Source organism: Stegodyphus dumicola, chromosome 5, assembly GCF_044657685.1.
Source record: "Stegodyphus dumicola isolate Sdum_Otavi_A_Nest chromosome 5, ASM4465768v1".
NCBI classification, from domain to species: domain Eukaryota; kingdom Metazoa; phylum Arthropoda; class Arachnida; order Araneae; family Eresidae; genus Stegodyphus; species Stegodyphus dumicola.
In genome coordinates this window covers 103,801,943-103,814,702 of record NC_140772.1, presented here as the reverse complement: position 1 = coordinate 103,814,702, position 12,760 = coordinate 103,801,943, and the positions used below count along the sequence as shown (strand labels likewise).

The 12,760-nt window shown below is 30.5% G+C and overlaps 1 protein-coding gene across 5 annotated transcripts in view; it reads right to left on the bottom strand.

The window, feature by feature from the left end:
• LOC118201299 (putative sodium-dependent multivitamin transporter) overlaps nucleotides 1-12,760 on the bottom strand; it is a 163,325-nt gene that overhangs the window by 15,344 nt on the left and 135,221 nt on the right. For all 5 annotated transcript variants that reach the window (XR_015041185.1, XR_015041186.1, XM_085816933.1 and 2 more), the window contains one exon: nucleotides 11,587-11,663. Coding sequence is in view for 3 of the 5 variants with exons in the window: in XM_085816933.1 (XP_085673059.1) it covers nucleotides 11,587-11,663 (77 nt within the window). In the remaining 2 variants the exon portion in view is untranslated. The remainder of the gene's footprint in view (nucleotides 1-11,586; nucleotides 11,664-12,760) is intronic.

Sequence of the window (12,760 nt, the reverse complement as noted above, 5' to 3'; positions counted from 1 at the left end):
AACACCAGAGATCCAGAGATTATCCAGAGATTGTGTTTCAATGAGGAACAAAGAGTATTTATACATTTTTAGAACAATTTCAGGGCCATTTAATAAATTTTTAAAATGTAAAGAGTAATTTTTTAAATGCTTGATCTGATAGCCTTTTTTCTGGACTATATGTCTGCATTGTGATTTCCATGACAAAAAGAGCTTTTTGTAAAATTTCCAGGGATATTCATTACCATTCCTCTTCCCCTACTTTTCAGAGTCCATCACTCATGGCAGGTTTGTGCTTAGAAGAACCGAGGACGAGAGACCAGAGGTACAACAGCCCATAGATGAAACATCAGGTGACTTTGTAAGAATAAGTTGAAAAGTATATGAGCAATGCGTGTATCAGTCTTTATTGTTTCAAGGAATACAGTGATACTTTTCAAAGTATTACTTGTTGCTTTATGTTGAGGAAGTTTTACTCTTTAAAAGTCACTGTGATAAAGAATTGGAATTTCTTCTGTGACATAAAATATTCTCTTGATAGTACACTGAGCTGCTTTTAACATTTCTTCCTGAGTTGATTTTAACATTTCTTCCCATTCTTCTTGTTTTTATTTTCCATTGTAAAAGAATCATGTGACAATCATAAACGGCCTTACTGAAACTTTCTTTGCAATGATGGAAACAGGTTTGTATAATTTTCTCTTTGTTTTTTATAATAAATATAGTATTTTTGTTCCTGTCACTTAGGTAAACCTATGCCTCATAATGGGTACAACATATTCCCACTTATCTCCAGCTAAATAATTTTCACACAAGGTTCTAAAAATTGCTCTGTGTTTAGCTACATGGCAGGTGTTCAGCTAGTTCTGTGTTTAGCTACAAAAGCAGGTGAATATTATTCTGTTTAGCTTTTTTAATTCATAAATCTTAGTGTATTATTTTGTTTAATGTTGCTGTGATGCATTTAAAAAAAGACTTCCCAATTATATTGGTTTCTGTGTCCGTATATTTTCTTTTGTTACCAGCCCTTTAACTTTAGAAACATTACTAATGGTAGATAACTTTTTCAGGTATTTGTTTGGTGTCTTTGTTCGGTGCGGATGTAATGACAGAGGCTTTTTTCCTTTCCAATTAATAATGTTGTTTGTTTTGCACTTGGTTTAATATTATGCATTTCACAATGTTTATAAATTATGGAATAGGAATGGTTCTTTTCTAGAAGTGCAAAAACACATCCCTCAATCCACAGCTCGTTTACATGTGATATTTTGATAGAAGAATAAATTTAAAAGTAGCAGATGATACTCCTCATTTCAAGTAATAAATTGTTGTATGAAATTTTTATTCTAAAACATTTGCTTCTTTTTAATTCTTTATCAAAGTTGTTCTAAAAATGTGTAAACACCCTCTGTATTATTAAAAATGCAAGCATTATAACTGTGAATACTTTGTACTGAATGCAACCATATCTTCTAATTCTGCAATTTCTGCCCATGCTATATCAGAACACAAATCTGAAGCTTCTTATCTAAATCTGAAACTAAATTATTTACTTTATACAGTGTCTCACAAAAGTGTTCACACATTTTAAAAATTTGCAGAAAACGGCACTGTAACCTGGAATTGAATTTGAATATAAAGCCGATATTTTTCCATATCATCTCCATGTAATTTTGAATAAAACCAAACTTTTCATTTTTAATGCTGACTTATTTTCCTTCTCTCAAATTGAAACTGTAAGGAGGCATAGATAAAACATGCCACAAAAGTGATCGCACAATATTTTCGTAAAATTTCATAAATCAAATTATAGTCTACCTTTTTTTTTTTTTTTTTTAATTTTTGTATTTTAGTGACGTTTAAAAAATTGTTTGACTTTATTTTTTGCTTGCTTACTTTGTTACATTTTATTCAACATTTAAAAATGTCTCGTAGTCATAAAGAAACAACGAATAGCATTTGAAAATTGATAATTTTTATCATAAGTATGGAAATTCGGTTTGGGATATCGCTAAATTTGTAAATTTATCCCATTCTATGGTTCAGTATGTGATAAAATGCTTTAAAGAAGAAAATTCAGGTCCAAAATAAAGTCAGAAGTTGTTCGGCAAAGAGGACTCAATGTGATGAGAGATTTATGGATAGAAAATCTGTGAAAAATCCATGTTTGAGTGTTGTAAATATTTCTACAGTATTTACTAAAAAATTTTCTACTTCAATTTCACTTAAAACTCTTTGATGAGTACTCAGATCAGCTGGATTATATGGGCACTCTGTCTGAAGAAAATTTTTTGCATGTGCAAAAAATAGAAAGCTTAGGCTTTTCTTCCCAAAATGAATGGTAAAAAAAACCCCAAACATATTGGAATGTCTTATTTGCAGATGAAAGCAAATTTAACATTTTTGGTTCCAATGGGCATATAACTGCATGGAGGGGGGGGGGAAGGAGCTTAATTCCAAGACCTTGGTTAGAAAAGTAAAGCATGGCAGTGAAGGTGCTCTTGTGTGAGGGTGCATGTCAGCATCAGGATTAAATAATTTAGTATTTATTGATGGTATAATGAACCATACTCTTTATTTAAATACTTTAAAAGATACTTTTAAATTAGCTGGCCAAAATTTAGATACTGTAAACAACTTTATTTTTTTTTATCAGGATAATGATTCTATGCACATGGCCCTCGACAATTGCCTTTTGGGTGTCTACAAGTTCTGAAAACACCACCTTAGCAACCAGATTTAAACCTAACACAAAACATTTAAAAGAATTATAGGTTACAGTAGGAAGACACAACATTAAAACAAAACCAAACTAAAAACAGTAATGATGGAAGAAAGGAGAAACATTGATGCAAATATTGGAAAAAAAACTGGTGAACTGCATGCCCAGATGTTTGAAAGCTGTCATAAACACTACAGGATATACTACAAAATACTAATTGACAGAAATACTACAACAGTTACTAATATGGGCAGATTTCTTTAAAGCGTCCAAAGACTTCTGTCAGGTAACTTTTCGGTTACTTTTTTATTACTGATTTAAAAAAAAACACACACAAAAAAAAAGTTTTAATACCTTTATAAAATAATAAATGTAGTTTTGCTAAGAGAAATTTATAGATATTATTAAAAAATTATCATTCTAAAACATTAGTTTTTATTAATGAATAATGCAATATTTCACTGAAACTCATAAGTGTCCGAACACTTTTGTGAGCCACTGGATATAGAAAACTCAATTTCTACTTGATCGAGATATTTTTTATTGCTAATGGAAAGAAAATTATTCACCATGAAATCAGTGGATGAAATGAAACATCAATTCTTAAGTTTATGCCGCAGCTTCAGTTTGTTTTAAAAAGGGATAATTCAGAGAAAATGTATCTGCTATATGAGCTGTTCGCTGCACAAAACAATTAACTCGCCTTTTGGAAATTTTAAAGTTTTTGCTTATCAAAGCACTTGGTTCACTTATAGCTTTTTATATTTATAATAAATTTCCCAAATAACAAAGATTAACACCATTAAACAACAAAATGCTTTAAGCCATTGAATAATAGATAATTTATTTCAGGAGGGATTTTGATTAACTCCATACTTTAATGTAAATTGCTGCAATAATTCAACTCAAATCCAGCAGCATGTTCTGAATGACAATGATAATTTTTTTACGGCCATTTTATCAGAATTAAAGTAAAACAAATTATTTAGTCACAATATAGTTGTCAGAGAATCAAGTATTGTGTTTGAAATATTATAAAACATTACTTCAATTCGACAGTTATTTTTAAGGAAATAAATATTATGCCATTATAAGCAAGATGAAAGAGACTAAGAACAATTTGGATGTGGTAAAATAGTGAATAGTGATGGTTCTTTAATATGATTTATTAACAGAAGGCTTGGCTCAAGAAAACAGTTATGTTTACATTCAATTTCTTCTGATTCTAACAATAAAAATATTGCAACAAACATATTGATTGGGAGGAAAAGAAGCTATAAGCCTTATAACTGAATGCATAATTTGCAAAAGCATAAGAGAACAGAAGGTTTGGCATACATGAATAGAGGAGGAAATTTAATACTTGAAAAACATTTGTTGATTTAAAATGAAAATGTCATCAGACATGCAATCAAAAAGTTATTTCGGATGAGAGAGAGATTGCGATGAAGGCATTTTACAGTTTATATAGTCAACTTGAGCAAAATACTTTCTTAAGCAGTTGTATTAAAGAAATAAAAAGAAGATGCTCCACAAATAATACTAAAGAAACAAGACTACATTTCATTATGCATTATTTTCAAAAAGACTGACATGATATTCCCACTGGCAAAAAATATTTTAAGGACACCTATCAAGCAAGTGACAGACAGATAGACAAATGTTGTAATAAAGAACAAGTTACATATTTGGTTAATCAGCGCAATGGCCATGTTGCAAGCAATAAAATAGATGACATGTTAAAAAACATATAGAGTAATCTCCAGCCTGCATTAATTACTACACCAAAGCTCATACTCCAAGATGGCAATATTTAAATCCTAACCTAAATATTAAGAAAATGTATGAACTATACGTCACACAATAAGAAAAGGAAAATGTAGTACCAGTGAAAGAAAAATATTACTATTAGGTATTCTCTCCAAAATTTAATTTACATTTTAAACAACCATTTAGGGATACATGCCAAACTTGTGACTCTTTGCAAATAAAAAATCCATCTTCAGATGGCAACAGAATTCAGATGGCAGAATTTGAAAGGAAACTCACTTATATGAGTCTGAATGGGCTTGTGGTAAGATGGCTGCAGATCGAATGGCAGAATCCAAAAAATTTTCATATTTTCTTTCAACTTAGAAAGAGTTCTAATCATTCCTATATTGACCACATACATTTATTATTATGCTTAATATAAGCAAAATTTATATGTTTATAACTTCAGTTGCCATATTTCAATAAAAACATAAACTGTATGTTTAGCCAGAAACTGAAGGATCTCGTGGGTCTCAAGAAATTTTCTCATGCCTTTATTAAGCATGATGAAAATAATGACTTATGTTGAAAATAAATAAATACTTATGTTAAAAATTATAAATAAATACTTATGAAGAAAATAAAGACTTAAATTAAAAAAAAAAAACTTTTTTAAATAACATTTTCAAATTCATGTACCCAACAAAATTTTAAGTTTATAGAAACTTGTTTAAGGTATGGAAATAAGAACTGAGTCAACTGAAATGAAATTTGTGTTAAGTGGACATAGCTATTTGCCTAATTCAGATTTTGTCGTTATTAAGTCACATACGAAAAAATTCAAAACATTTTTTCACCAGATAATTGGTATGATACAATCAAAGGGTAAAAAAAAAAGTACCATTTAATATAATCCAAAAACTCCCCAACATATTTTTTGTCAACAAAACCTTAAGAAATTCAGTCATTAACAGAAAAGTAGCCACTGCAAGGTTTTACAGTAAACTGGCTTAAAATGTACAGGATAAATTTAGAAAGGTCTAAGCCCCACTCATACAATTCAAATATTACAATACTGGTCATCAAAATTAAAGGATAATGAGAAAAATAGCCTAAGTTAATGTTGCAACCAATGCCCAATGCTGTAATTATTTACATAATCAAATACACTTGAACACAAAATTGCACTTCCTTGCATACATTAGCATTAGAAATATGCAAATTCGGTGATTGACAATGTTATGTACAGTGGAAGAATGTTGGAATTCTGGTCTGTAGTGTTGTTTAAAGTGAATGTGCTTTCTGAGACTGACCAGTATTATGGCTGAGACTGACCAGTATTAGTTATGGCTCAAAGGCATCAATTAAGGGAAGGTCAAAAGTGGCAAATAATTGTTAGAATTGAGGGACATCAAACACAAATGGAGGTTGTACAAGATCTAAATATCCCTCAATGTGTTATATCAAGAGTTTGGAGCAGATTTTAAGCATTGGATAGTTGATAGCCTGTTCAAGAGCGATGAAGAGCAATGTCAGAAGACTGTTTTCTGTCGTCATCATCTCAAAGAAACCATAAAGCGACTACAAGAAATTTGGTTTTAGACCTTCAGACTTCACAGAAACTCGAATTACCCATTCTACTGCTGCCTAATGGATTAATGAGAAATAAAAGAAAAACCAATGGTTTGTGTCCCACTCACCCAGCTTCCTGAGAAGTCCGTTGAAACTGATGCCATCATCACGTTCAATGCAGCTAAGATAACTGGGCCAGAGTGTTGTTTACTGATGACTAGACATAGTCTGAACAGGATTCTAGATGTATTTTGATTTGGAGAGAGGTAGGAACATGCAATTAGTCTTCCCTTGTCTGTGAAATATCCCGTTTCTGAGACCACTGTTTAATGGTTTGGGAAGGAATTGTTATAAATGGCCACACTGTGCTGCCATATCTTTCAAGAAGGTTCTGTAACTGCTCAGAGAAATGTGGATGAGGTATTGGGATGGCAAGTTAGACTGTTTAGAGGTGCTGTGGGCACAGAAATTTTGCTAATGGAAGATAATGCTTGGCCTCATCAAGCATATGTAGTGTCAGAATACTTGAAAACATAAGATATCACTTGAATGGTTTGACCACATTACTCACCTGACTTGAACCCAACTAAGCACATGTGAGATGCCTTATGGCCCCAAACTTCAGCATGGCAAATTTCTCACCTGACCCTCCATGAGCTGAAAGTGGTGTGCAATTCCCCAAGACTTAATCGACCCTTTGATAAAGTCACTGAAATCAAGATGTGAACTATGCATATCAGTTCGAGGTAACCATATACCATATTAAAGAAAAAATGAGAGAGAGAAGACTTAATTTTCCCATCATTTCCCAATTCCTATAAATTTGGTTTTAATTTCAATATTTTGTGATTAATCAATGAATAATTACAATGTTGCAATGGAACATTGTAATTTATGTAATTATAAATTACATTGTAATTGATGATTACTTTTTAGCTATTCTTTTTTGCTAATTTTATATACCATTAGCTACATCTGTTTTTATGCATTCTGCAATATTTATTTAAATTCACATTAGAAAGGAAATTTTAAAACAATGTACATTAGTTCATTGCATTTCTCTTTTTGTGTGTGTGTGTGTTATGTGTGTGTAGTTAATTGATTTCTGCAGTGAACAACTCATATATGGGCATGCAGTCACAAAAAAAGGCCTGCTCTTTAAATCAAAAAGTATCTTTACTTTCCTTTCATTCAATTTGGCATGCAACTATTACACTTTTGATGGAACAGACATCAGATTGACTTATGCACCTTCTTCAAAAATTGTTGATGGTTTTATGAAACTAATAAACAATTCATTAAAAGTTCAGAGTTTTTTGTAGAGGAATAATTTATTAATTAACAAGCTGTAAATTGTTGCAATTCATGATCCCTCATCACCAAAAGTTCAGATCATTTGATCAATACACTATTGGTTGGTTCAGTATTGTCAAAAGAAATAAATTACAGATGAAAAATTCTTTTGACACAAATCTGTTTAGTCACTGTTTTAGTAACTTTAAAATGATGTCATTAAAAAGAATTTACCATATTTTCCATATTTTAACATCCAATGCTCATAAAAAAATCTGTTTTCTAATTCTGTACTGAAAGCTATTATTTTTGGTACTACCAGACTCCAAAACTTAAATCTGAATCTCACAACATGGAATCAGAGTGAAAATTGAAATACTGTCAGTTCTTGTGTAGCACACATAAACAAAAGATGTGCTGAGATTTTTCACTTGGTTTATGAATTAAATGTTTTTAATAATTTAATTTTTAAGTAAATTTAGAAGCAATAAAAATACTAAAAATCTTTTAGAGATTTAAAAACTTTTCACTGGTACTTTGGCAGTTTGGATTTCACTCTGCATCAGAAATGGAAAAATATCTATTTTTGATGTACTTGATTAAGAAGAGGCTTCAAATGATGCAGCTTTTGGGTGGCTATCAAATTAATATTATAGCGCATGCTGTAATAAGTCATACATAAGTATACATTTTCAAATCTGACCATTAAGATAAGAAACAAAACTAATTTCATTTTGAAGTTTCATAACATTCATCACAGCTCATTTATATTAATGCATAATGCCTTTCTTGAACACATTAAAAAATTTTTGAAATAATAAAATTTTTATTTTGTAATAATTAACTGCATTAAATCCACTAATTAATTTTTGTATTTTTGCTTCATGCTTGATGAATATACTGAAATTCACTCATTTGCTGAATCCATTATGGAAACTCCAACAAAACATTTCTTAAAAGTAAAAGTAAAAAAAAAAAAAAAAAGTCTTAGAATCATAAGTATAATTTTTTGTCATACTTTAAATTCTCAAATGCATATAAAGATCAGAATTTGAATTTTCATTCAAAACTCTGATATTGTTGCATATGCAGATACTAAGTAGCAATTTAATTATTACCCTTTCAAACTTCAAATACCTAAATCATTTACAACATGGTCTCTTAAAAATCAAATTCATATATATATATACACAAACAACATAAACAAAAGAAAAGGTCTGTTATTGAATCCTGTGCCTAGGCTGTAGTGATTTAATTAAACACAACCAAATGAATGAAAGGGAATACTTCTATTAACATTCAAATACAGTAAAAATGAATGCCAAAAAAATAAAACTAAGAATTATAATTTCTGAAGACTACATTAAATTCCAATCTGCAAAGTCGTAATAGAAAAGGTAAAGAAAAATTAATTTTATAAAATCCAAAAGGTAAAATTATTTTGAAAAGAAGTATGTAAAAAAAGAAAAGTGACATATGGACAAAATGCCATACAAGTACTAGCTAATAGTAGAGGAAAGTATATAAATTGAGATGCAAAAATTGCAAATAAAAATTACAGCAATATCAAAGAAATGACCAAAAAATGAACAATTGAAAAGACAGTGAAATAATCCTGACTCTTCAGGGGAAATTACTTTTTTTTACACTATTCCCTATTGCTCAAACATCGTGTTTCATCTTTGCCATACATATGTAAATTAAAAATTATTATACTTAAATATTCAATTATTGACACATATATATCCGAAATGATCTAAAATCCGGACCTCAAAGCCACCACCAACTTTTTAAAAATTTTCTTTTATTCATTTGTGTGTGTGCTTTACGCATGCGTATTTGATCACCCCCCTTCCCCGCATAATAAAACATGTAGAGAGTCACGATTCTCGATTTCACTTTGGCACTAAATAAAATACAATGTTGTTGAAGAAACAATCATTTTAGCATAAATTTGTATGATCCATAGCTGTGTATTTGGCTCCATAGCTGTGTATCTACTTGTTACATCTCAAACCAAAACATTCTACACAGAAACATCCTTGATTTTACACCTACTAATATGCCTGATGCCAACCTGGCGAATCATTATTTATTACATTTTGCTTTCATGACCGCATGTTTATCAACAACAACTCGGGTAATGACTCATGTAACGATATCTAAACAATTTTTTTATATTAGGAATTGAATAACAAAGAGTACAGTAACCTTTTATGTTGACATTGTGCTTGGCGATGATTACAGATTTAAGTTACAGAAACGTTGACAGAAAAAATTTAACAGAAATATCTTTTCATATGCTAAAAATACATTTTTCTAATGATACTCATAGGCCAAAAGAATACATTTAGTGCTATTTGAATTGAGAATAACTGATTTGTTATTCGCATAAACCCAGAACGAGCAGTAGAGCTCCTATGGCAGCATCGAGCGGCAGAATTTAGGGAAGACAAAGGATGGTGCTTGGTAGCATAATTTAGGATCCACAGAGACTGCATCCGGCGGTAGGATTTCTAATGCAGGCCCTCAATAAACCTTAAGTATATGTGAGAAAATATTACACTATGCACATGTTTAGACTCAGATAAGCCTTAAACATGTGCAAGAAATAGGCGTAAGTATAATAAACAATTCAGGCTTAATTGTCTCAGTGCGCAATAGGAACAAGATAAAATTTAGCGGAACAACTTGTCTTTAATCGCCAATCTCATGATACATAGCCAAATATGTACAGTGAACGATAGCTATTATGATGATAGCCGCGAATCTGAAGGTTTTTGGATATCGCAAACAAGGTTAAATTTTCTAATTAACGAATTTTGTAGAGAAATATGGAGAAGCGGTAATAAATAAAGGAGGATGATATAAAAGGAGTTTTTCATTATGAAGACAATGCTCCTCGTTCATCAATCAACGAATGGCAAAATTCGTAATATGGTTCTAGATCCATAAAATACCGCTACTGATAGTGAAGAAAGTGAACAGGGAGAATGAAAACAGTTTTATTAACAAGTTAGTTGGAATCCTAGACACAGAAATTACAGGCCTTCAACAATGGAACTTTGTAACTGAACAAATTATGTGTCTAAAGAATTAAAGAGAAAGTAATGGCACAAAAAATGAAGCAACTTAAAAAACTTGAAAGAAATGTTTAATAAAGTAGACAAATAAATATTAAGCCCACCAGCGGCTGAGCGGTAAAAGCTGCTGAACACTGGTAGTTCGTTCGGGGAACGGGCTGGCTGCATGGGCGTTTTCGTGGTTTTCCCCATGTGTAATGTGGATACGAGCCAGTTTCCCTTAAAAAGACCTCCACGAGGCATCCCTCCCTTTCCGTGTAGTGCCCAAGGGCAAAGCACTTAATAAGAGATAAAAAAAAATAAAAAAAAAATTAAAACGTGGTTTTCTAAATTGTGATATCCTTTAGATCATAAATGCTTAATTATTTCATAAATTAAGATTTTATGTTTTTTATTTTATTATTTCTACATGCCGTCTTACTAGATTTAAACTGATGATCTAATATCCAGAAAAATCCCAATCAATTAAGTCCCGACGAGTACAGATCTTGGACTTTGTACTGTAATAACTTTTAATTTACACTATGCATATTTACATATACATGGGAAGGACAAAACAAGATGTCTGAATAGTTGGGAAGAGTGTGAAATAAGCTAATTCCCCCTGAAGAGTCGAGTGTTATTTCCCAGTCTTTTTAACTGTTCATTTTTCAGTCATTTCTTTGATATTGCTATAATTCTTATTTGCAACTTTTGCATCTCAATTTATATACTTTTCCACTACTATTAGCTAGTGCTATTAACATCTAATTCTTACATAGAAATTAAATTTATTCATTTGGTTACATTTAATATTTGAATAGCAATTTCATAAATATCTTAAAACTATTATGCATTCAATTCATAATTTGGAAGAAAAAATACTTACTATGCAATTGAAGAAAGATTAAATAAATAAATCTGAACAGTGATTAAATAAATAAATTTGAATATAAAGATACAATTCTTTCACAATGCTTAGATTTATATGAACACACATATACCTATTCAATCCTGTGATGGAATGAATAAATTCTAATAAATGTACACTTTACTCACATCATTTCTTATTAAATTTTAAAACGAACAACAAAAGATTATTGCTTTCTAAAAGACACTATATTTTGGCATTAGAACATAAAAGACAAGAACCACACTTAAATCACATGATTTGTTAAAATTATGTTATGTAAAATAGAAATGTACCTCTGGAAGTGGTCCTTGATTAACATTCCAAAATTTAGCCAATGGACTTAAAAGTACTGGATTAACTTGTTCTTTTCCTAAAAAGAAAATTAATTTAAATGTGATATGAATATTAATTACCAGAATATGAATTCTAGTCATTGTATATGTTTTTCATACATAACAAAATAATAAAAAAAAATTAGTGAAACTACTCACACAATACCTGCTATTTTATATCAATAGATATTTAAAAGGAAAAGGAAAATTAATTCAACTTTCATCAGGCTTCCAATAAAATTTTTACATAAAAATGTATATGGACAAAAGTTAAACTATGGGAAATCTTACTCTCTTTGGAATCTTGAGAGATAACATGAGATCTACATACTTAAATGCATCTAATTTTTATTTTAATGTTCAAATGCAAAATATAAACCAAAAATTAGATTTCCATTAAACATACAACTTAATGGCAAGAACACCATTTTTTTTTTTATCCTATCTAACTCTGACAAATTCTTAAAATAATATAATTACTGTACAGCTGAGCATCAATGGTCACATGGGGGGAAATTTTTAAAAAGAAACAAATTGGTCAAAAGGGGAAAAATTTTAAAATAGAAACAAAACTTAAGTAAATTGCTGCCAAAGTATGAAAAGGGTTCACAACTCAATCTGTACCATTATGCAAGGGTTTTAATCTGTTATTCTGGTTAATAAAGCAAGCAAAAAAATCCAATTTGCATAGCTATGTCCCAACATACTTCAGAAATGCTTGTGAAGATTTCAGTTTTACCAAATATGGTTCAGTCTGCATAAAGGTGACAGCACCTTTATGAAAGGAAAATGTTACACAATAGTACTTTTCTAACAAATCTTCATAAAACAATCTTTCTCTATCTTTTGAAGTCTTCATTAGTCAGTTTTGAAGTCTTCATTAGTCACTGAAGTCTTTTGATGTTGGTAAACAATTGGATTAAAATTATTCTCTATTACTATTTGTCATGATGAAACTCATAGAACTAGTGGTGTGCTCTCAACAGTGGCATAGCAAGGGAGGGCATGACAGTTTATCATGCCCCAGGCATGACTTGAAGAAGGATGCCAAATGGTTCCCAGAAAAGAACTGTCTCATTATTACAAATTCAAAACAAATTTATTCATCTATTGGCATCAACAGCTCAAAATCAAC